Source organism: Elgaria multicarinata, chromosome 2, assembly GCF_023053635.1.
Source record: "Elgaria multicarinata webbii isolate HBS135686 ecotype San Diego chromosome 2, rElgMul1.1.pri, whole genome shotgun sequence".
In the NCBI taxonomy this organism is placed as follows: domain Eukaryota; kingdom Metazoa; phylum Chordata; class Lepidosauria; order Squamata; family Anguidae; genus Elgaria; species Elgaria multicarinata.
The window spans coordinates 4250397-4275936 of NC_086172.1; the positions used below are offsets into that span (position 1 = coordinate 4250397).

The 25540-nt window shown below is 39.3% G+C and overlaps 2 protein-coding genes across 10 annotated transcripts in view; one reads left to right on the forward strand and one right to left on the reverse strand.

Moving 5' to 3' along the window:
• RUNX2 (RUNX family transcription factor 2) overlaps positions 1-1613 on the reverse strand; it is a 346128-nt gene extending 344515 nt beyond the window's left edge. For 6 of the 8 annotated variants that reach the window (XM_063115934.1, XM_063115933.1, XM_063115932.1 and 3 more), the window contains exons 1-2: positions 1504-1613; positions 1181-1302 (exon numbers count right to left, since the gene is read on the reverse strand). In XM_063115934.1, the coding sequence (XP_062972004.1) occupies positions 1181-1238 (58 nt within the window). In that variant the 5' untranslated portion in view covers positions 1239-1302; positions 1504-1613. Of the gene's footprint in view, positions 1-1180; positions 1303-1503 lie in introns of those variants that run through there. The other 2 variants (XM_063115935.1, XM_063115931.1) reach the window with 2 other exon arrangements.
• SUPT3H (SPT3 homolog, SAGA and STAGA complex component) overlaps positions 1-25540 on the forward strand; it is a 349923-nt gene that overhangs the window by 59186 nt on the left and 265197 nt on the right. The window lies entirely within an intron of this gene.

A 25540-nucleotide genomic window follows, 5' to 3' on the forward strand; every position in this document is an offset into this window, starting at 1 on the left:
AAACTAAATCTCAACTACTTTACTAACTCTATAGAGGTCAGTGAAGCTATTTGGATATATTATGTATTCTTAAACAAAAATTGGCAATGTTTTATTTCATGTGGTATTAATATATGTACTGACATAATTTCAAAAACAGATCATAGTTGGGTAAGATCAAAGGGATGTTAGAGGTGCTGTTTTATAGCTTGGGAGATTTCCTCATGTGCAGACATTCAAATAAGTAGAGTATATATGCTGAGTTATTTTATTATCCTATGATGATAATTTAAGATGTCTATTTTAACAGGTATGTTATGCAGCGCTTCTTTAAACATGTTACTACAGTTGTAGAATCATGCATCTTTGTTCTGTTTTGCTGCTTCCTAGTTTTTATGCCAAAGGTTTCTAGACCTGTAACTTTTGGTGCATTTGTAAAAGCAATTTCTTTTAATTTCTGTAGAGAACACAAACAAATACATAAGTTCTTAAGTTTTGTGTACATATTTGGCAAAGTCTGTGATCCGAAGCGTGCTTTCTTGTAAGTAAGCTTATAATAAAATCAGTAAGATTTACTTTCAGTGGAACTTTTAAACTTTCACAATTAAAGGCGTTAGGATCAGGATGCCATTTTCATGTTGTTAATGAAATATTGAATGAGCAGTACGTTCTTATCTTAAGAATTTTTACCAGGTATTGGGAACTATGTAAATTATCCTATTTGCATGCTGCAATGACTTGGACTCCTTAGTGATGATACAATTCTGAAATAGTTGACATCTTACTTCCTAGTCCTTCACATGATATGCTTAAATATTGAGTGTCAGCACAGTAACTCTATATTTTGAATGCTGCTCTTAACAGCCAAGCTTTTTTCTTATATGAATAATCATATAGGGAATTGCTAAAAGGTGAGGACACCTGCTGCTGAAGCAAGTGTAGGTACTGTAAAATGTGTTAAGTTCTACTTAGATCTCTCTCTCTCTCTCTCTCTCTCTCTCTCTCTCTCTCTCTCTCTCTCTCTCTCTGTGTGTGTGTGTGTGTGTGTGTGTGTGTGTGTTTAAAAATAACCATGTTTCGTTCATTTCTGTTTTCACTGTGTTCATACATAGTGGTTTTTAAGAAAATGGTAGTACATAAGCAGCAAAAAGTTCGTGACAATCAGCAATATTTCATAGTATTTGGACATGCAAACACTTACCCCAGAAGAAGTTTTGTTGACAAGGTGTCACTGAGCTGAAGAGACTGTTCGATGCCATCTCTCTCCCCTCCTGTCACACAGTGTGTGTATCCTCTTGTGCAAAGTCTGCTTGAAGCCTTATACTGAAATTACAAACCATAGCCAAGCTTTGTTTTACTTTTACAGTATGCCTGGTCCACATAGATTCTATGTTTTTCCCTTCTGTTCAAAAATTCTGAAGCACGGGTAACATGCAAAAAGCAAGGCAACAAAACAAAAAAGAAATGAGCAAATATTTGACAGATCTACTATTACTGAATAGACTGTGGTTTGAGAGCACTTACTGACTTTGTTGGTCTCGGTGGCTGCTGGTGACCTGTTGAGATTAACCATTTAAAAACCAAAGGCTTCTTGCTGTGTTCTTTTGGAGAAAGTTTGCACCGCACTTGTGGTTCTGTGGTTGTTTGTGAGGCGAATGAAGCATTCACACAATCCAAAAAAGCAAAAGCTTTTAAAACTCCTTTTTTTTGCAAGCACTGTTACTGGAGAGACAGAATCATGTGGTTTGTGACATCACAGTAGTCAAGTAAAGTGGGACTGCCCAATTCTGTGGCTTTTCCTTTCCTCCCCCTTTTTAAGTTTGACAAAAGGCCCGTGGTAAGGCCCTTCCTGGCATCCAGAAGGATATAGCTTTTTAATTTTTGTGACTCATGAGGATTTGGAGAGCATACAAAATGCTGAAAGAGCCTAAACTCCTGTGCCGTTAAAGCATATGGACAGCAGAACTTCATTTATACTCTCACAGTTTCCCTGCCCCTGCCTCTCTCTCTCTCTCTCTCTCCCTCTCCCTCTCTCTCTCTCCCCCTCCCTCTCCGCTTCCTTATTGTGTCTGTGGAGAAGTATACCAGAATTGGCACAAATGTCTGTGTGAAATTCTGAACAACAGTGATGATTTACAATAATTTACATCTTTGGATTGTATCACGATCTTGGGGTCTGCTTCACATTTGCCTGGTAGCTGGATTCCTTCTGTTTTTCTTTTTCTTCTTGTCTTCCTCTGCTTGTGAATCTGTAACTCATTGTAAGAAACTTTACCTTTCCTCAAGTTCTACTAGCAGACTGCTTACTGGGGCTGTGTTTTTGGGACTGTAATTGGCTGTCACCGAAGTGTTAGTCTGGGGATTCCTTTGCAAACCTTAAATCATGTCTGTCTAGGTTACGTGCTCCCAAGGTTAGTTGGCAGCTTTATGTAATGAACATTAAGTGCAATTATATGTCAGCCTTTTCTGTTTCATAGAGAACCTGTCATCTGCATATTGTGACTTGCACATTTTAAAATGGAGACAGGGAGGATGCAATATACGGGATATTTGATATTGGTTGTGATAGCTAATGTTAAATGGTTATATACTTAATGCATTATAGGAAAAACAGTGCTTATTTAACTCTTCAAAAAGGGATTTCTGTAAACACATTTCAGCAGTCAATGGTAATGCCGGCTTCGAAAGTGAACACAAATCAAATTCATATGCACTGCATGGGTAATTTGGCATGTACATTTATATGGCCTCTTTAAATGTGTCAAAATATGATGATCAAGCTTTTAACCATATTAGTGCACATAATTAAAACGAAGGTGATGTTCTGTCTATAATTTAGGCCTCAAAATAAATTGCAATGTGCTGTGAAGACGAAAGAATAATGTGCGCAGACATTGTAAGTTAGCGTTTTTGATTTGCTCATTTGTGTTTAGGACAAAATTGGAAACATCTTTGAGAAACTGTCTGATCCCTGGCCCCGTTTCATATATTTGTACGTGTTAGCTTGTTAACATGGTCATAGAGAATTGGAACTTGATAGTCATAGCTTTAGTGGCATTATTGGGGGATTGAGCCAACGGTAGTAAAATACTGAGCTACCATTTTCTAAACATTTTTCTAGCATTTGTGCTCACCATTCCTGAGATGCATTTGGGTGACATGTTGGTTCCAAACAGGGCTGTGATTAGAAATTGCAGGGACATGATGCTGGGGTTATATGTGGACTCATGAAGTACATGGAGGTGGGGATGATCATTGATAAGACAGAGAGGTTAGGGGACGAGACAATCTGTACAGCTTGGAATGGGGGGGGAAGGCATACATTTAATTTTTAATAAATGACTTTGACCATCAACTTTTACATCTGCTTATGAACATGCCCCCCTTGTTTAGAATGATCTATATTGTCTTTAATAGTTCTTAAGGTGTCTTACCTCTTATCTTTCTCCACTCTTAATGTCATCATTTGATTTCTGAATTAGGTAAAGTCAAATAACTTTAATGGTGACATAGATGTCAATGAAATAATCAAAAGAAACAAAAAGTGGAAATTACCCCAATTAATTCTGTCACATATACAGGGCACTTATGCTTCATGGTTATTCAGTTTTAATATAATAGTATCTTATGCATAGTTATGTGGAGCTAATGTGCATAGAATTTCAGCCTTTCAGTGCAATCCTATGTGTGTCTACACAAAAGTAAGGCCCCTTGGAGTTCAGTGGGACTTAATTCCAAGGTAAGTATGTATAGATAGGATTGTGGACTTAGTAAGTAGATTTTATTTGTAAGCATTAACATATTTGAGAGTGTGAGTTTAGTTTTTCCTTAATTGAAAACTATGATATTTTCATGTTTCTTGGACATTATTTGGGGATTTGGGATTTGATATAGAAATGTAGCTGTAGGTAAGCCATATCTTACATGAAATCTGCAGCTCTCAGCAACCTGACTGTAATTTTAAAATGACTTCCCTATTAGGATTAAGCATTTGTGCCACTATTTATGTGACTTTGGTGTATTTCTTTATATTTCCTTTTATGTATTTTACTTATTATTATTTATTTATTTATATAGCACCATCCGTGTACATGGTGCTGTACAGAGTAAAACAATAAAATAGCAAGACCCCTGCCACATAGGCTTACATTCTAATAAAATCATAATAAAACAATAAGGGAAGGGAATGCACCAAACTGGCACAGGGGAGAGTAAAACTAACAGTATAAAAGTAAGGTCAGAATCAAGTTCTAAAAGCTTTGAAAATCAACTTCCCTATTTTCCTCACTGATGATATTAAGTTGTCTTTCTCCAGATTTCTTGATGGGGGAGGAGAGATGCATCTGGACATAATGAAAATTAACCTTTGTGCCACTATAGTGCTAAAATAGACATTTAACTATACCTTTGTGCAGTTGTATTATGCATTTGCTTTGTTGTATTGGATTTCTTTTTAATTCTCATCACAACAGTAATTATAATAGAAAATTTCTTATGGATATTTAAATATAAGCAATTTTTTATGATTTGGCTCCTCAAAAATGGTTTGTACTTCTTGGAAAGGAAGAGAGAGAAGTCATGTGGTCCTTTTTGTTTTTTAAGAAAGAGCTTTACAGAGGTAAAAATACATTATTTTATTGCGAAAGTATAATACTTAACCATCAATTATAACGATTTCTATATATACAATGAAGCAGACATTGATAGTTATCTCTCTAACAACCTGACAACACTGTTTTCTAGAAATTTCTGTCTCAGCTTAATAGCAACAAAGGCAAAGGAGAAATTATTGGTAATATATTTTTCTTTGCTTTAAAAGTAAATATTCAATTTTCTGAAATGAATTGGCAAAAGGTGTATTTGGTTATGAATGGGGAAAGAATTTGAATCTGACGGCCCTGTAAAGTTTTCATTCTAGCAGGTAGTGAGGGATAGCTTCCACCACCTGATATTAAAAGGAAAAACACAGAAGTATTTTGGATTTATTTTGCTATAAAATCATAAACAAGGTGACTTTCCTACACTTTTATAGTAAATTGAATCACAAAATGTTCAAATTCTGTTTGGAAAGCCTGTATTCTTCAGTTTTTGCGTGGTGTTTAAACATTTGTGTGTGTTCACTTTAAACATTTTGTACATTGTACCTAATATGTCTTAGAACGTTTATTTGTACTGAAGAAATTTGTTTTAATAACAGGTTTAAACATTGACTACTTGAAGAATGTCTTGTATTAATAGTATATAGATGATGATTTCAGTTTTACCACAATAAATAATATAAGATGTCTATGACATGACTACTGGATGGTTTTTTCACCAACTTGCGGACATTGCTGTTTTAGCTGACACCATCGAAATCAAATATTAAATAAATTTAAAGGCAGCAACTTTTGTTATGCAACTTTGTTCCATAAACTACCTGCAACTCTCTCTCCTTTGTACTGTAGCATTCTTGAGACTTTTTATCTTGTAATTGTCTCCCCTTAATTTATTTAGCATACTACTCCAACATATAGTGTATAATTATAGTATTTTAGCATTTGCATCAACATGTTTCTTCCAGAACAAACTCCCATTTTTGAAATAGATTTGATATCACCAGTTATAAAAACTGTTGTTTTGCCCAAAATACCAAGCAACTAATTGGAGTAGTTTGTTATGTGTAGATGCCTAAATCAGTGGCATATAAGAGTCCACTCGCCAAACCCTGCCACTACATAAGATACAAATTTGAAGACATTATATACATTCAATAATTATTAGAATATTTTCGAAGAAACTTTTATTTCTTTTACATTTTTATCCTTCTACCTGCTTACATATGGAATAGCCTTACAGTAGGAAGTTAATTTCAGAAGACTGACTAGTCTATAGAAATTTATTTATTTATTGCATTTCTATACCGCCCAATAGCCGAAGCTCTCTGGGCGGTTCACAAAATCATAGGATTTCCCTGTAGTGCTAATAAATATATTGATAGGGTGTTGTTGTTTTGCTTTGCTTTTCTTTTTATTTTTTTATCACACATGTATCCTGCCTCCCTACCAAGAAGCTTAGAATGGCTTCCCCCCCCCTTTTAAAAATAATAATAATCTTGCAACAACTCTGTGAGATAGGTTAGGCTGAGGGTTAGTGATTGGCACAGAATTACCCTGTGAGCTTCATAGTTGAGTGGGGATTTGACCTGTATCTCTCTGGTGTATGCACACTACACCACAGTGGCTTTCTTGCTGCATCACATTAGCCACTTGGGATTAAAGATTAGTTCATGCCTAAAATTGGTTTCCTTATAAAAGATTAAGGGCTTATCCAAACAATAATTCTTTTGAGTTCCTGAAGTGTTTTTCTTTGCCCCATCTCCTCCTGCTTACTAGGTAACATATCTTCTTTTTGCAATTACAACAGAGTTTTCAAGTGGAGAAAAAAGGGAGCCCAATCCATTATTCTCATCTAGGTGTTTTCTGGGGGAAATGGTGTGTGTGTGTGATAGAGAGAGAGAGAGAGAGAGAGATTTGCACCTCAGAGGAAGGGTGGGTTTCTTTTCTCTCCTTTTTGAGATATCTATGTTGAAGTGCGCACCTTCAAACATATGACTGAGAGGTAAAGAACAAACACCCTCATTAAGGTTCAAACTACCGTAGTAAGGCAGGGTGTGTCGTGTCCATCCACGCATTCAACCAATGCCTACAGAGGAGTGGAATCATGTTGGCTGGTCCTTCTCCTGACCATTATATATGGGGCAGAATGTGAAAACAGGTTTTCAGTATATACAAACTCAAGTATGTGGAGGCCATTACTCTGCCCAACATGTGGAGGCCAGAGGATGCATTCAGGTTGGGGATCCTGCTCTCCCTATGTTGAATAAATGCATGGATGGGAGCATAAGAAGATAAGAAGAGTGTTAAGAGATTTCCTGTGTGTGTGTCCATGTCCTCTTTTTAGGATGATGATCAGGAGAGGGCAGATGCTGCCTTCTAGATACTCTGGTCACAATCCATTAGAAAACATGGGGAAATTATGAGGAATCCATACTTAAGCCCCAGCCAAGTAAAACAGAGGACATGCTGCTTGTCCTCTGTTTTACTTGGCTGGGGCTTAAGTATGATATCCTCTCTCACAGCAGATCCCAAAGGAGAGCAACCACCTATATGAATCTTTTGGCTACTAGGAGAGAGCAGATTAGCTTAGGGAAATTGCAAGTATAGGTCATACATGCAAGGATTGCAGCTTTGATCTGCAGTGGGGACTTGTTTCTATTAATTTGAGGTTTAACGGCTTCCCCCCTTTTTTTCTTTTGTTATCAGATGGTAGCCATTTTAACTCTTAGAGCCAGGCCTGAGCGATGTGGTTCAACACATTGTGTGGTTTGTGGCAAGCCATATCTCCATCAATCTCAGTTTTCCTTCTGCACAAGGGGTATATTAATGACCCTACTCCAAGCATCATTGTGAGAATAAAAATAGTTGAAAATCACTTTGTGTGCTAAACATGCTATAGAAATAGTGATAAAAATCCACATTTCCCTCTTTTTTTATCCATAAATGCATTTTTCTATTCAGTTGCCTTTCAGAATGGGTTAATATATATTTTTATTTAAATATAGCCCTCGTACAAGCAGTTAATCAAATCATTATCTTTTTTGCTTTATTCTCCAGTCTTGTTTTGCTTTCAAGGGGTGGGGGAGTCAACTTTGCACAAAATATGGGGAACTTGTCTCATATAACAGCTGAGGATGTGGCTAGGTTAAAGCAGGAAACTGCTACCCACAATGCAATGTTACTTACACTACCACTTAATAAAATTTATTTCAAACATGCTACTGACAAAACCAAAGAAAAATAATATCCAAACTATGTTAGTTAGTATTCTAAAAATATCTTGGGAAAAGAGAAAGTAATCTCTCTAGAGCCTTTTTGCTCAGTGGATAGAGTACTGCCAATAATTAAAGTTCAGGAGTTTTCTCAGTAGCTGGTGAACTGAACTATTTTTAGATAATATTCACATCCCTAGAAAGTTAAGTTGCACTCTTTTAACAGCAGATCAGCGGCTCTGTTATGCACACAGTTCAAAGTCCTAATTGCTCTGTGGGAAGGCGGGTGGTATGGGATTTAAATATTTTGCCATACTCAACCATTGTTTTACATCCTCTGACCTTAACAGCCATGGAGTTGTTTATGTTTATAGGAAAAGGGAGAAAGCCTATTTTTCTAAGCCATAACTAATTTTCTAACTTTGTCATCATCTGATTCTGCAATCAAATGCTTTTTATGAGATAGTGGATGAAGAAAGTATCTTTAAATCTATTTGTGATGCTGCTAAAATCTATATCAGTGAATACATTTGCAGATACTCAGATAGAAGGTAATTATAGCGTGGCATAGACATTCTGTGTATGTGTGCATGCTAAAGACCATTCACATTAAGGGTGATTCTCTTAAGCAAGAATTTTGAAGTGTTTCCTCTATAGTTAAAGAAACCTTATCAAGAACAGCTGCTGCAGCACTATGGATCCTATCCATGGACTCATGGTGGTCTGCTGAACAACGTTCTTCAACTTTGACAGGTGAGACAGAGACTCTCCAGTGCCACTGCTTTTGGATGACTCTAGCTGTGGTTGGAGAAAGTGCATCTTGCCAAAATATATGGGTAAGACCACACACAGCCTTTAAAATAGTCATTGTAAGCTTATTTTTTAGGTAATACGGTTCTTGACAGTTTTTTAAGTTGCATGCCAGTTTCACTGCTCCTTATAGATTTTGCATTTATTTTAGTAATTGCAATTGCAGATTTCGATCTGCATTTGTAAAACTACCTCACAGCATTTGCACTAGGGAAAAATACACGCTAATTCTTTTAAAGCCTCAATAGAGATTCAGGTTGAAATATTATAGCTGAACATTCATGTTATCCATCATTTTGTGTTCAAGCCCTTCCTTACATAGTTGTAGTTGGGCAAAACACGTTTCTTCCTGGCTTCGCATTTATTCTTGTTCCAGATGCTTCCAGTACATTAGGAAGTATGTAGATTTAGGGCACGTTCAATAGGCTTAACCAAAATCATTTTAAAATGTTCAAATGTTGGGCATTGACGTGTCAAAAGATACTGGTTTTGAATTGTATTACTTGACACAAAAGATTTTAATTGTCTTTGGTATGTGGAGTGTATTTTGAGTCCTGGACTGACTAGATATGTTCCACCTGGTAAAAGATTTGGCAGGTAGAAATGTAAAATCGGTGAATATATTTTAAATATTTCAGAGACATTTAATATAATGTTGAGATGTAGTAATATAAAGTAACCAGAATGCAGGGGACCTTGTAACTGTGAATATACAACTGAAAACTTTTATTCCTTTTCTTGTGGTTCTGAAATTCTAACAACATCAGAATGAACGGGGAATGGTTATTTCCTAGTTAAACTTTTATTTTGTTCAGTGAAGAATAATTGTGCTGGGGCATTCTGCAACCAAATTAATGGCAGGGATGATGTGTGAGAAACAAAATACTGTGAAACATTAAAGCAGTAAAAAAAATCATAGAAAGATAATGAAAGGAATTCTGAGGAGAGGAGATGGTTAATTTAAGTTTTGTTATGTTGCTAATTGTTACTAGGCTCTGGGGACACCTTGGTCTGGCTGATTATGCAGGGGTTTGAGTAAATTCTGTTCTTCCAGTCTTATTGGTAGCTTTGCCCATACTGCTTCAGATGGGAGCCAATCAATCCTTTCCAAAGGAGAAGTTAGATATCGGATTAATAACAAGCTTTGTACAGCTAGTCTCCAGCTTGGGAGACTGTCTACCTAGGCAGTTGTCAGACTGGAGCAGCCTATTTCAAAGGCTTAGATCATCCTTCCCCAAAGTGATGTTTTGGATTAACTCCCATAATCTTTGACCATTAGCTATGCCTGCTGGATCTGATGGGAGTTGTAATCAGGAAGCCTGGGCTAGTTGCTTTCATTATACTTTCATTATGTCTTAAACACCATTTTTAATCTGCCTTCAAACCCACAACACAAGCCTGCATTTTTTTAAAAAAAATTTTTTTTGCTACATTATGCCTACTTACAGATCTTCTCAAGAGCACACAGGTTCAAAAAAACCCATGAAATTCTGGTACCTTCTTCAGTTTGTTTCTTGTTGTCAATTCCATACATTTGTTTATTGGCTATTCCATTCCCTTCTCTCTGCTCCCTCCTCCTCCCCAATATACCATTAAGATCTCAGGATTGCCAGGAATTTTAGCAATTTTCTGAACTCCATTTTCTCTCTCTACTAGATGCAAAATTCCCAGTCCCTCACCCACAGAACCAAGTTGCATATTCAGAAGAACCATGTGATAACATGCTCTCTTAAGGTTGCACCATTTTGGAATGCACATATGGAAAGTTAGTATATTAGGGGAAAGGTAGACTAAATTCCTTCTTCCTACCTTTCCATGTGCACGGTGTTTTAGATGTCGCCTATCTTCATTCTACAGTGGTACGATCCAGGGAGGGCTATAACATATGATTCTTCTAAGCTTGTTGACCACCTTTAAAAAAGTTTAGGTTGTACCAACTCACATTTGTCAATTTATACCAGGATTCTGAAACATTATCGAAATGGTCCTTCCTAAGAAACAAGTCATCTGTTTTTGAGTCTTTCAAGCCTATGGAAGGTTTCAACAGTAATACTATGGATGCCTTTAAAATGCAATCCTCTTTCTGTTTACTGAGAAGTAAGAGCTATTGAATTTATTGGGATTTACTCCCAGGTAAGTGTGTGTAGGATTGCAGCCCTAGTCTCATACTTAGTGTCTGCATATTGTTAACATTATGTTAACAGAGGAAGAGGGCTTATTTGAAAACTCTAATAGACCTTTCATTTGTGATACAGGTGTAGGAAATTTCACAACTACTTTGAAGACACTTGTGATTGCAATTTGATTAAAATGATTGTAATTAATTGTTACATTTTTAGTTGCTCTACCAATTATATTTGAATTAAACCAACATTTTAAATGAAATTGAAAATTACTAGATTAAGGCATGTGATTTCTCTCTCCACGTAGATAAGGGATAAGAGAGTAAACTTTAATATCTTTGTTCAATATACAGTGTTATACTGTAACAGGATATACCAACATCACATCTAACAAACTGTATTTGTTTTTTATGTTGTCTTCAGCATTGTTCAGGGTATTTGTTGTTTCTTTGTTGATTTACATGATCTTTCACTTATTAAAAAGAAAAGCTAAATATCACTTTGCGGTACCCAATGTTGTTTAGGGTTGGTTTGCTGTAGCCCTGCAGCAGTATTGTTTATAGCTCAGTTTCAAGAAAAATGATACCAGACTTTTGAAAAATGAAACACTTGTAAAAAATTTGTGGCATCTCTACAAGTTAAACATATATTGATGAAAGAGCTATGAAGAATACCTAATTTGGATCTACTTCAGACAAATTACAAAGAATCATTGCGGGTTTTGGGTTGCGGGCAAAGAGAGAAAGGGCTGGTAGTTTACCATTCAGTTTGATCCCCCCCCCCCCGGTTCAATCTACAGAACGTAGGCAATTGACTTCTGTTTACAAGTCATACTTTTTCTGGCATTGGTGGAAGATGATATTCTGCATGCTTGTATATATGAATGCAATCGTTTGTTTTCTTAACTGTGTTTAAGATATTCTTTATACCTGAAATGTCAGCATTAATTCTATTGCATGAATAGACATAATTACGTTCATACATTATAGTTTTGGTTTCAAAGGGTGTGTTATAGCACCCCAACGTGTTGTCCTGAATGTAGGCTTTTCTTTGGCAGTTCATAGAATTACCAGAATCAAATTTACTGGACAGCACCATAGCAGCAGTGGGAACAAATGTTTAAATGCACTCCTGAAAGAATAAGTCCCATTTTAAAGACGTTAGCATTATATAGGGGAAGCTTCAGCCTAGACTTTTCCCCCCTGTCATGCTGTTTTTCTATATGGAGGCATATTTTTCTTATGTGGGAATATTCCAGCACACTCCTGCAACCTAAAGGAGTACAGTCCAGGGAAAGCTTTACCACTTGTGAATTGTGGCTGCACCTTTTTTATCACAACTGATTTCATTCCTCCTAACGTTCTTTTGCCGTAGACGCATGTCTGTTAAATCCAACAAATGTAATTTCCACAAATCAGTTGAACATAGATGGGAATTCAGTCCAGAAGAATTGCTAAAAAAAAAAAAAATGTAAGCCCATATGAATTGCCTCTTGATTTCACATTCTGTTACACATTTCGCACATGCTACAGAACTTTTTTACTACTTGGGTGAATAATACAGACAGTTATCATGGAAAGAGAGAGTTCATTGTGTGTTAGTTTGTTCATCTCTGGGGTCTCTTTTGATAATTTGGAATTGTCTAAATGTTAAAGAATTGCTTTTTAATTGTTCTAAGTGCTCTCTAATTTAGAAGCGAAAATTGTTTGCCCCTGACTACAATGAGTTTCTGAAAGATCCCCAGTGTCCCCTGTCCTTACCAGATCCCAAAGTCCTGTCCTAGTACTTTGTCTGTTGTGAACAGGTTACCCTGAATGCTATTAAAGATCATCCAACTTTCATATTCCAAACTCTGGTTTCCCCCCAGGCCTCTAGCTTGTAGACTTTTAAGCTGATGTATTACATGATATGAAGTGTCACTGTAATTCAATTTACTAAACATTGCCCGAAGGAGGCGTTTATAAATGTAGTCTCAAATCTACTTTTGTACTGTGCATTCATTCCAGCTTATTGCCCTATAAAAGGCGCTGCTTTGAAATGTACTTCAGATGTACTTCTCAAAACAAGACATTTCTACTGAGATCAACATTTTGTTGTTAGAGTAACAGCTTGACTCTGTAAGCTACTGTTAGTGGTTTCTGGAAGCTAATTTGTCAGCTATCTGGCACACTGAGCTCATTTGCCAAAATAAGTTGATGTCATCTGCCCATAGTTCTTCATGAAAGGGCAGGGTCTTCTACCAAACGCTTCTGAAACCAAACGCCTGAAGGAGGGCTTCCTCCCTCCACCCGATACCATGCGCTCTTAGCATATAATTCCAGTATAGTTCATCCTTGGTTAAGTCAAAACTGTCCTGCATAGCTTAAAGTTCCAGTACATCCATTTAATACATTATGTTTTGAAGCAGTCTTGTGAATATTGGATGTTTCTGGCATATTGCAAATGCTAAAGTGCTACTTCTATATATGAAAATATCTTAGATTTTATCATAACGGAACTTTTCCCATGCTTTAGAATTAACATATGTAATTTGGAACGTAGATCAAATAGCTTCAAATGTGACAGGCTATTTTCAATGGCAGTTTTGAGTTTCACAGTTCATAAAAAGTTATAGAACTCTAGTTTTAATCTTAAAACTTTTAAAACAGAAAATGCTGAGCTACAGCTTGTAAATATTTGCTTTTTACTTAATGGATATATAATCGTAACACAACACTTAAGTGATATTTTGGGTAATACTCACCCTATGACAAGCCTCCGTTGAACTCAGGAGTGCACAGTCCTGTGCCCTCCGTGATCCCCCTCTGTTGAATAATCTGTGGTGTTGCTGCCGTCATGCAGTCTTGGAGCCCCCTGAGCATTTAGGGCTGCTTCCACCAATTTCTGTCATGTCTGCCCCCTATCATGGCAGATGACCCCCCTTCCCCCGCCGCTGATCGGCTGCACCTGCCATTTCGAGGATGCGGCTTCCAGTTCCCTTTCCTCTTCCTAGAGAATGTTCTAAGAGTGGTGCTTCGAGGACAGGGGCTCTAAAGCCCTCTGGGATCAGCTTGCAGAGCAATGCTCTTACAGCTGATCTTGGGGGGTGCTGTGATTCCCGTCTTCTGATTGCTGGTGCTGTTAACAGGCAACAGAGAGGAGTACGTTTATCAAAGTAAGTGAAAATGTGTGAAGGGGAAGGAAAACATTCAGTGCAGTGGAGGGAAAGGAAAACCAATGTAAATAAGTTTGAATTAAAATAAAATAAATCATCCCACCCCAGTGATCTTGAGCAGGACTACTCAGATGGCAGCAAGGTTAAAGTTTTAGCTGGTTGGTACAGTCCTGTGAGTCCCAACACAACCTGATTTTTTTCTTTTCTTTTTTACTGTCTGCTAATTTGTAAAGTCTGTAAAGCAGAAGTGGACAAAAATTATGCATGAATGAATCACACCTTTCCCTATTTCTCTTGTAAATATGGAGGGGCTCATGTGTCTCATCTATGCTAAGGGATGTGATCCCTAGATGGTAAGTTACGTGCAAATCTGCTTACAAAATCAGGCAATGAAGCAACACAATAGCCCTATTCAGGTGTGCACCTGCTCACATGTAAGGCTAAACTAAGGATGAGGATATGAGCGCACACATTCCCATACCCAGTTTAGCTCTACACGTGAGCAGGCGCAACCCTCAGTAGGCTAATTTCTGATACTATATTTGGTGCATGCAGAATTGCTTGAAATTATTTCTGTGTGGCAACTGCTTAACCATTTCAATTTGCAGCCACCACTTCAAGCAGTTTCAAATGGCTTCCATTTGGGATGGGAATACACAGCCCACGGTGGCTTCTCCAACCAGCCCACCAGCTCCTTTCAAAGTACGTACTCCTCTTTCCAGGTAGGGAATCTTTTAGCAGCAGCTCATCGGAGGTGATATTTTTCCTGTCCCTCCCTGCCTACTCACGCCATGCAATCAGGTTTTTAAAAAAGCCTGATTGCGCACTCTGTGTGTGTGTGTGTGTGAGAGAGAGAGAGAGAGAGACAGAGCATCTTTTGGGGAGAGTGGATGCTGGGGAAGAAAAGGCTAGCCCCCCATCCCTGAATGCTACCCCCCCTTGGAAATCCCCCCGGTGCAATTAGGTTATTTAAAAACCTTCATTCATGCCAATGGAAGCATTTAAAAGCCTAATTGCTGTGCCAAGGAGGGCATTTTGGGGCAGGAGGTGTATGTTGTGTGTTCTGTGTGTGTGAAAATGGGGTCTGGATAGTCATGGGGGGTTACATGCCGGCAGTGGGTGGCTTGCTTGTTTAGTTCTTGGGCTGGAAAATCCCTTACCTCTGGTTATTCCTTTCCTCTTTCTTCCCCATCTTGTTTGATGAATTAACTGTCTTGATGTTCTTGTTTAACTGCTCCATGTGCCCTATGTGGGTTCAGACATTCAAACAAGACGCAGTTAGGCTAAGCAAATCCTGGCTTATTGTAATGAGCGAACTAAGCCATTTCCAAGACTGAACTTCTCATCTTGCCTCCCAATCCCTCCTTTCCCCAAACACTCTCCTTAACTATTTACAGTGTCACCATTCAGCCTGTTGGCTTTATCTTTGACTCCTTTTTCACTTTTGTTCTCCATATTCGGTCCTTTGCCAGGTCATGTCAATTCTCCTTTTACAACATTGCAAAAATACACTCCCCTCTCAGCAAAACTCTGGTCCGTGCCATGATCAACTCTTGCCTAGATTTCAGCAATCTTCTCCTTGGCTCTCCATTTTCTCACTGTGGTCCCCTCAGTGAGAAAATGAAAACCTGTCCACTATTATGCTGCTAGAAGCATTTGATGCTCTCATCAAGTGACAGCCATCCTTAAATCCCTGTGCTGGCTTCCTGTTTTTGGATGCAGCGCAAGTTCCTTAGGCTTACCATCAACATCCTCTGTGACTTGCCACCCTTTATTTACCTGCTCTTATATTCCAGTACATCCCTGCCCATCACATTTGGTCTTCCCTCTCCACCACCCTTATCCAAAGGTGTGCTGCTTTCTCCAAAACCTTACCATTTCTCCCTTGCAGCACCTTATGCTTTGGAACTGCATGCCAGACTATCTGCATGATGCCACCTCTCTTACCTCCTTCAAATGCTTCCTCAGATCCCACTTTCTCAATAAAATTTGTATCACAGTCCCCTAGTTCCCATGCTCCACGGTAACTTAGCCAAAGTAAAACTGAAAATTGCTTCCCTGTTTAGCCCTGCCTCCACTTCTCTACCTCATTTGTTTCCCCCTTTATTGAATATTAAATTGTTAACTCCTTGGGGGCAGGGACATGTTCTCTTATACTTTCTAAAGCACTATGCACACTGGCACTAGGTGCTGGTTTTTTGTGCGTGCTATATGGGAAGAGATTTCCACTCAGCCGACAGAATCTCCTGTGCTCCCACAGACCCAGAGATAGCATGTGTGTATTACACTTTGCTGTTGGGAATTTCCCCCAAAAGCTGATGATAGTGTGCAGTTCTCTACCAGGGCTAGTTTTGAGAGAAACCTTGGGGTCATTCTGATGCATCCTTATCCACTGTCTTTCTATATTTCTGCAAAAGCAGGGTTTCTCTCTTTGATAGACATTTTCCGATATCCCTCTCCCCCAGTTTAGACTCTGATTGTATAGAGACATACTACTTTAGCAGTATCGGGAGTGAGAAATTTTACAAATTATATGAATAACACAATAAACACAGTGTTTAATATAAATTTGAAAGAGTAAACCTTAATTTCCTAAAGGACATTCCATTAATTTTTTTCATTTTTTTTAGTTTTTAGTAAACTGTAGAAAAACCATATTTAAACACAGGGTCATTTCAGGTTAAACTAAATAAATAACAATCATCAGCAGCTTAATGCTGGTCTGTGCCTTGAAAAAAAGTGAATAGTTGGAAATTCATATATGAGTTCAATCTCTAATAAAGTCATAGATAGAGTTATATTCCATTCAGTAGAAGGGTTCGGCAGATCCATTCTCGTCCAACCAAAGCAGAGAGTAGTGCTCACCAGTGTCTGCAAGCTTTATTTAACAGATCAAGTCCACGGATGTGTGTGTTAATGGAGGTTTATGTGGACTGAATTCCCTTCTACACAATGGGCATGTTTCCCAGAGAAAACATGATACTACTTTGCTAATCAGGACGGAGACTTATCCTGCAATGGGACCTACATTTTGGTCTTTTCACCACATCATTTCTGTTTTCTATGTAGACAAAAATAGACATAGAGTAAACCAACCCCAGAAGTCAATTACAGGGTTTTATAGTGATGTACTGTGAAAAATTTGGTCATGTTTTTCATTATACAGAATGTTCTTTCCGAAGACATAAACAGAAAAAAGCACATACGTTTGATTTTTTTAAAATAACTTTGCCTAGTTCTTTAAAAATGTTGATGATGTTTTCGTACAGTTCCAAATGATCAGCATTTTAATTACATAATACGTTTCTGTAAAAGTAAATATGAGTTACAATTATTTTATAGTTAGGCATTTTGGTGTCCGAGATATACTGTCTCCTCCCCCATCCCGATGAATGTAGGAAATGGGTGGACGTTTTTTTTCCTTCTTTCCTAATTGGAATTGGATAATGTGACTGGTCACATTATATTCTGTGATATAGGAATCAATAATAATAATAATAATAATAATAATAATAATAATAATAGATGAGAAGCAGTGAAATCGCAAGGCAGTGATGTTTCAAAGGGGCATACTTAACCCAATAGACAGAAATAAGATGCAATAGAACAAATGGAGTGATACTATGGGAGTGATAGCATACTGGCACCCCTATCATTACTTATTTATTTATTTATAGCGTTGATATACCGCTAAATATAATAACATTTCTCAGCAGTTTATGTTAACCCTTAGACATGGCCCCTATCATGATGCACCCATACAGCCCTGAGGGAGGGGTCTGCCCAGTCTATTACAACAGTTCGCTGTGATGCCTTTAACGATCATTTCACAGATAAAATCTTTTGGATAAGAGCCAACTTAGACACACTCATTATAGCAGAAGTTGACAATGGAGTGTCCAGCAACTCTGTAAGTAGGATTACACTGGATCAGTTTCAGTTGGTGAGTACCGAGGACATGGACAAGCGAAGAGGATGATTTGCCCTCTCGATCTCTGTTCTTCTTGGCTGGTCACCCAGGGAGGAGATGCAGTTAGATTACAATTACAACGTATAATTAATGGATCTCTCAGGGAGGGGAGTTTTCCATCATGCTTAAAAGGAGCAGTGGTACAACCGCTTCTAAAAAAGCCCTCCCTGGATCCCGTGGACCTTAATAACTATAGACCAATATAAAATCTTCAATTTTTAGGTAAGGTGATCGAAAGAACATTTGCAAACCAACTCCAAGCAGTTTTGGATGACAGATTTTCTAGACCCATTTCAAACCGGTTTCAGAGCAGGATACGGAGTTGAGACCGCTATGGTTGCCTTAACGGATGATCTATGATTGAGTATTGACAGGGGGAGTGTGTCCCTGCTGGTACTTTTGGACCTCTCAACAGCCATGATATCCTTCTGGATAGCCTGAGGGGATTGGGAATCGGGGGCACTGTGCTTCAGTGGTTCCAGTACTACCTCTTGGGCAGGTTCCAGATTGTGATGCTTGGGGATAGCTGCTCCTCAAAGAAGAAGCTGCCGTGTGGTGTACCACAAGGTGCCATCCTAGAAAAGGAAAGGAACCTCTCGTGCAAGCACTGACTCATTACTGACTCTTGGAGGGACGCCTGCTTTCGCTGACATTTTCTTGGCAGGCCTTATAGCGGGGTGGTTTGTCGTTGCCTTCCCCGGCCGTTATTACCTTTCCCCCAGCTAACTGGGTACTCATTTTACTGACCTCGGGAGGATGGAAGGCTGAGTCGACCCGAGCCGGCTGCCTGAAACCAGCTTCCGCTGGGATCGAACTCATGCCGTGGAGAGAGTTTCGGCTGCAGAAACTGCTGCTTTACCTGAAACCACTGGGAGAGATCATCTGGAGGCATGGGGTGGGGTGCTATCAGTATGCTGATGACACCCAAATATATTGCCTTCGACAACAGTGTCAGCTAAAGATAGTGTGTCTCCTCTGAATGAATGTTTAGAGGCGGTAATGGGCTGAATGAGAAAAAACAAACTGAAACTGAATCCAGACAAGATGGAGGTGCTTGCTGTCAAAGGCCGCAACCTGGGTTTGGAGGTGTGTCAACCAGTTCTGGATGGGGTTAGAGATGTGAAGGCCTGGGAAAAAAACCCGGAAAAATTAGGGGGGATGTTTTTAGGGGGGTTCCGAAAAATTGAAAAAAATGTAAAAAAAAACCCGGATTACAGGATGTTTTATTTCAGCATGATGAATAAAATGTTTAAGACAAGGTGTTCAGAGATTTACTTCTCCAAATAATTCCTAAAAACTGTACAGTATCAGATTATTACAATTTCTGTGCACCAAGGACAAACAAGTCCTAGGTTGTAAACTGAGACTGCAACTCTCAAATGCAAGAGCAAGATGCATTTCTGCCGCTAGGGGGCAGCACTGCCATTGAAGCAGAGACTGAAACTGATAGTGATAGCTATAGGTCAGAAAATGAGTCTGATTAAATTTCATGCATATTCATTGAATCTTGGTCCCCCCACTTTTTCTCAGTTCTTTTTATGGGAATGGGGGCTTTATGTTTTGACACTGGAGGACTAGCAGAGACATATATAATTTTCTTTGTTACTAATGTTGGTGGTTTCTTCTGTTGTTGTTTTTTAAAATTGTGTTTTGCCTGCTCCTCATAAACTGGCAGAACCAAAGAGATTCCTTACAGTTCAGGTGTTCCTAACAGTTCAGGAGCTTGTAGCTCCATTTATTACCAAAAAAAAGTTAAAAAGTAAATTAAATTTGTAATAATTATTTGAATACACTACTTTTAATATACCAATTGTAATAATTTTATGCCAAATCAACTGTGTTTGCAGCTTGGGGGTGCTTCTGGATCCATCGTTCCAAATGACAGCCAAGATAGATGCGATGGCCAGGAGTGCCTACTATCAGTTTCGGCTAATACACCAGCTGCACCCCTTCCTAGAGTCAGAAGACCTAAAGGCGGTCGTGCACACACTGGAAACTTCAAGGCTCAACTTCTGCAATGCACTCTACATAGGGCTACTTTTGTGCCTAGTCCGGAAACTTCAACTAGTTCAAAATATAGCAGCCAGGCTGGTCACTGGTACACCTAGGGGTGACCACATTAAACCAGTTCTAAAATGTCTTCACTGGCTGCTAATTAGTTTCCAGGCGAAGTATAAAATGTTGGTTATCACTTTTAAAGCCCTACATGGTTTGGGTCCAGGCTACTTGTGGGATCGCCTTCTCCTGTACAATCTGCCCCACACACAGGTCCTCTGGGAAAAATCTATTTCAGCTAGCAAAAACTAGATTAACAACTGTTACCCAAAGGACCTTCTCTTCTGCTGCTCCCAGACTGTGGAATGGCCTGCCGGAAGAGACTTGTCAACTTAACAGTTTATTAGCATTCAAGAAAACTATAAAAACTGATCTCTTCCAGCAGGCCTATCCAGTGGAATTTTAGGATGCTTTTAGAATGTTTTAACAATGTATATTATGTTTTAATTCAGTTTTATGTATTTTATATTTACTGTTGTTCTCTGCCACAATCAAAATGGAGAGGCGGGTATTTATTTATTATTTATTTATTTATTACATTTCTATACTGCCCAATAACCGAAGCTCTCTGGGCGGTTCACAGAAATTAAAATCATAGTAAGACAATCAACAGGTTAAAAGCACAAATACACAATACAATATAAAAAGCATAATCAGAATAAAAACCACGCAGCAAAATTGATATAAAATTAAAATACAGAGTTAAAACAGTAAAATTTAAATTTAAGTTAAAATTAAGTGTTAAAATACTGGGAGAATAAAAAGGTCTTCAGCTGGCGACGAAAAGAGTACAGTGTAGGCCCCAGGCGGACCTCTCTGGGGAGCTCATTCCACAACCGGGGTGCCACAGCGGAGAAAGCCCTCCTCCTAGTAGCCACCTGCCTCACTTCCTTTGGCAGGGGCTCACGGAGAAGGGCCCCTGTGGATGATCTTAAGGTCCGGGCAGGTACATATGGGAGGAGGCGTTCCTTCAAATAACCTGGCCCCAAACAGTTTAGGGCTTTAAATGTCAATACCAGCACTTTGAATCGGGCCCGGACCTGGACTGGCAGCCAATGAAGTTGTAAAAAGATGGTGCTGGTGGTGAACGACGAATCCGATGTTCTAAAGATCAACACACCATAGGAACCTGGAATGTAAGATCTATGAGCCAGGGCAAATTGGATGTGGTTATTGGTGAGATGTCAAGATTAAATATAGATATATTGGGTGTCAGTGAACTGAAATGGAATGGAATGGGCCACTTCACATCAGATCACCACCAGATCTACTACTGTGGACAAGAGGATCACAGAAGAAATGGAGTAGCCTTCATAATTAATAATAAAGTGGCTAAAGCAGTGCTTGGATACAATCCAAAAAATGATAGAATGATCTCAATTCGAATTCAGGGTAAGCCATTTAACATCACAGTGATCCAAATATATGCCCCAACCACAGATGCTGAAGAAGCAGAAGTAGAACAGTTCTATGAGGATCTGCAGCACCTACTGGATAATACACCAAAAAGAGATGTTATTTTCGTTACAGGAGATTGGAACGCTAAGGTGGGCAGTCAAATGACATCTGGAATTACAGGTAAGCATGGTCTAGGAGATCAAAATGAAGCGGGACATAGGCTGATAGAATTCTGCCAGGACAACTCACTGTGCATAACAAACACTCTCTTCCAACAACCGAAAAGACGGCTTTATACATGGACTTCACCAGATGGCCGACACCGAAATCAGATTGACTACATCCTTTGCCCAATTAAATGCAAAATTCCAGAGGTTAGCCAGAAGAGATAAGGAATTATTTTTAAACAAGCAATGTGCGGAAGTGGAATAGAATAGGAAGGACAAGAGACCTCTTCCAGAAAATCAGAAACATTGGAGGTAAATTCCAGGCAAAAATGGGTATGATCAAAAACAAAGATGGCAAGGACCTAACAGAAACAGAAGAGATCAAGAAAAGGTGGCAAGAATATACGGAAGATCTGTATAGGAAGGATAATGATATCGGGGATAGCTCAGACGGTGTGGTCAGTGAGTTAGAGCCAGACATCCTGAAGAGTGAGGTTGAATGGGCCTTAAGAAGCATTGCTAATAACAAGGCAGCAGGAGACGACGGTATCCCAGCTGAACTGTTTAAAATATTGCAAGATGATGCTGTCAAGGTGATGCATGCCATATGCCAGCAAATTTGGAAAACACAAGAATGGCCATCAGACTGGAAAAAATCAACTTATATCCCCATACCAAAAAAGGGAAACACTAAAGAATGTTCCAACTATCGGACAGTGGCACTTATTTCACATGGCAGCAAGGTAATGCTCAAGATCCTGCAAGGTAGACTCCAGCAATTCATGGAGTGAGAATTGCCAGATGTACAAGCTGGGTTTAGAAAAGGCAGAGGAACTAGAGACCAAATTGCCAATATCCGCTGGATAATGGAGAAAGCCAGGGAGTTCCAGAAAAACATCTATTTCTGTTTTATTGACTATTCTAAAGCCTTTGACTGTGTGGATCATAACAAACTGTGGCAAGTTCTTGGTGGTATGGGGATACCAAGTCATCTTGTCTGCCTCCTGAGGAATCTGTATAACGAACAAGTAGCAACGGTAAGAACAGACCACGGAACAACGTGGTTTAAGACTGGTTTAAGATTGGGAAAGGAGTACGGCAGGGTTGTATACTCTCACCTTACCTATTCAACTTGTATGCAGAACACATCATGCGACGTGCTGGGCTTGACGAATCCAAGGCTGGAGTTAAAACCGCAGGAAGAAACATTAACAATCTCAGATATGCAGATGACACCACTTTGATGGCTGAAAGCGAGGAGGAGCAGAGGAGCCTTATGACGAAGGTGAAAGAAGAAAGTGCAAAAGCTGGGTTGCAGTTAAACCTCAAAAAAAACAAGATTATGGCAACCAGCTTGATTGATAACTGGCAAATAGAGGGAGAAAACGTGGAGGCAGTGACAGACTTTGTATTTCTGGGCGCAAAGATTACTGCAGATGCTGACTGCAGCCAGGAAATCAGAAGACGTTTACTTCTTGGGAGGAGAGCAATGACAAATCTTGATAAAATAGTTAAGAGCAGAGACACCACACTGACAACAAAGGTCTGCATAGTTAAAGCAATGGCATTCCCCGTAGTAACCTATGGCTGCAAGAGCTGGACCATAAGGAAGGCTGAGCGAAGGAAGATAGATGCTTTTGAACTGTGGTGTTAGAGGAAAATTCTGAGAGTGCCTTGGACTGCAAGAAGATCAAACCAGTCCATACTCCAGGAAATAAAGCCAGACTGCTCACTTGAGGGAATGGTATTAAAGGCAAAACTGAAGTACTTTGGCCACATAATGAGAAGACAGGATACCCTGGAGAAGAGGCTGATGCTAGGGAAAGTGGAAGGCAAAAGGAAGAGGGGCCGACCAAGGGCAAGATGGATGGATGATATTCTGGAGGTGACAGACTTGACCTTGGGGGAGCTGGGGGTGGCGACAGCCGACAGAAAGCTCTGGCGTGGGCTGGTCCATGAAGTCACAAAGAGTCGGAAACGACTGAACAAATAAACAACAAAATATGATCTCGCTGGCCAGTCCCTGTTAGTAAACGTGCTGCCCTGTTTTGTACCAGCTGAAGCTTCCGGACCGTTTTCAAAGGCAGCCCCACGTATAACACATTGCAGTAATCCAAACGAGAGGTTATCAGAGCATGGATAACTGTAGCTAGGCTATCTCTGTCCAGATAAGGGCGTAGTTGGTATATCAACCTAAGCTGATAAAAGGTGCTCTTTGCCACTGAGTTCACCTGTGCCTCAAGTGACAGTTCTGGATCCAAGAGCACCCCTAAACTACGGACCCGATCCTTTAGGGGGAGTGCAACCCCATCCAGGACAGGGCGAACATCACCTCGCCGGACAGATGAACCACCCGCTAACAGTACCTCCGTCTTGTCTGGATTGTCTTTAAAATTATTATTATTATTATTATTATTATTATTATTATTATTATTATTATTATTATTATTATCATTGAGGGGAGGCTGCCACACATCAGTGGAGAGGGAAAAGCCATATAACTGTCCCTTGAACTACATCCCCCTGGCTTCAAACTGTCTTGACTGCAAAGCTGTGGGCTGGTTAGGAAAAGTCTGCCGCCCTGTTTTCATTCCCCCAGGTTTATATTTATTTATTTATTACATTTATATACTGCCCCATAGCCGAAGCTCTCTGGGTGATTTATAAAAGTTAAAAACAGTAAACATTAAAAAGTATACAAAATTTAAAACCATTCAAAAATATAAAAACAACAGTATCCATTTAAAAACAACAGTTCTGGGATCCATTAAAAAACAAACTTGGCATTCCCTTAGTACGCATTCCAGTTTTCCGGTGTCTGGGTTTTATGGCTCTGAGAGATGGACAGACAGACCAACATACCTGCTCTTTTCACAAAGTGTAACATTTGGCCAGCATTGCAATAGTGCTACTTGTTTCCTCCTCACAAGCATCTGTCCCTATGCCTAGTATGCTCAAAAGAGGTTTTTAAGTTGTTCAAAAGTGCTTTCTTTTAATAAGACGACGATCATAAAGGACCTTATTTCAATGTAGTGAAGCCAGATCTCTCCTAAGCATTTTTTATCTACTCAGAAGTAAGCCCCATTCAGTTTGATTAGACTTACTGTGACACAGGAGTGTCTTGTCTTTCATTGTACAATCATCTCTCCAGCATCCTGTGGCCTGCTCAGCTTCCCACATTTCAATTAAGGCTCAGGGAAGACATCATGAGCAATTCTTCCTATAGGGCGTTTTCAGATGAGGAGTGCAGGCAGCCCGGGAAGCTGCAGAGCAATGGAGAAATATGCAATAGAATGACACACACACACACACACACACACACACACACACACACACACACACACACAGCGCTCCCTTAGTTGCCTTGCAGTGGTTTGGTAACCCTAGGATGACCATGGCCACAGCTAGACCTAAGGTTTATCCTGGGATCATCCAGGGTTCGCACCTGCCTGAGCACTGGATCCCCTGTGTCACCTAGATGAACAGGCTTGACCCCTGGACGATCCAGGGATAAACCTTAGGTCTAGCTATGGCCCATATGAAAAGAAGGGAGGACTCCTGTATCTTTAACAGTAGTGATGAAGAAGGAATTTCATCAGGTGTCATTTGTATGCTTACAGCCCCTGATGAAATTTATTTATTTATTTATTTATTGCATTTCTATACCGCCCAATAGCCGAAGCTCTCTTCTTCATCACAACAGTTAAAGCTGCAGGAGACCTGTCCTCTTTTGTATCTGGTCACTCTAGTATAGCTCCTGCAGCTTTGAGAATTTCTCATCCCCCTGGAGAAATTGTCCCTCCAATTTCTTTCCCCACAAATAGGGTGGAGAATTTTGAAAGGCCATTTGCGCATAGCTCTCAAATTCAACAGCAAGAAAAAACTGTTCTCGAGATGGCATGTGTACTTTGTAAAGAATCCTAATTAATACAGCTTCTTGCAAATGTTATGCTATTTTCCCCAACAACATGCACACTACAAGGTACAGTTATTTCAGTATACTATGCCCTTAATGTATGGCGTTGGACCTTCCAGTGACAGAATACTTAGCTACAGTATAGCACTGTTATCAGT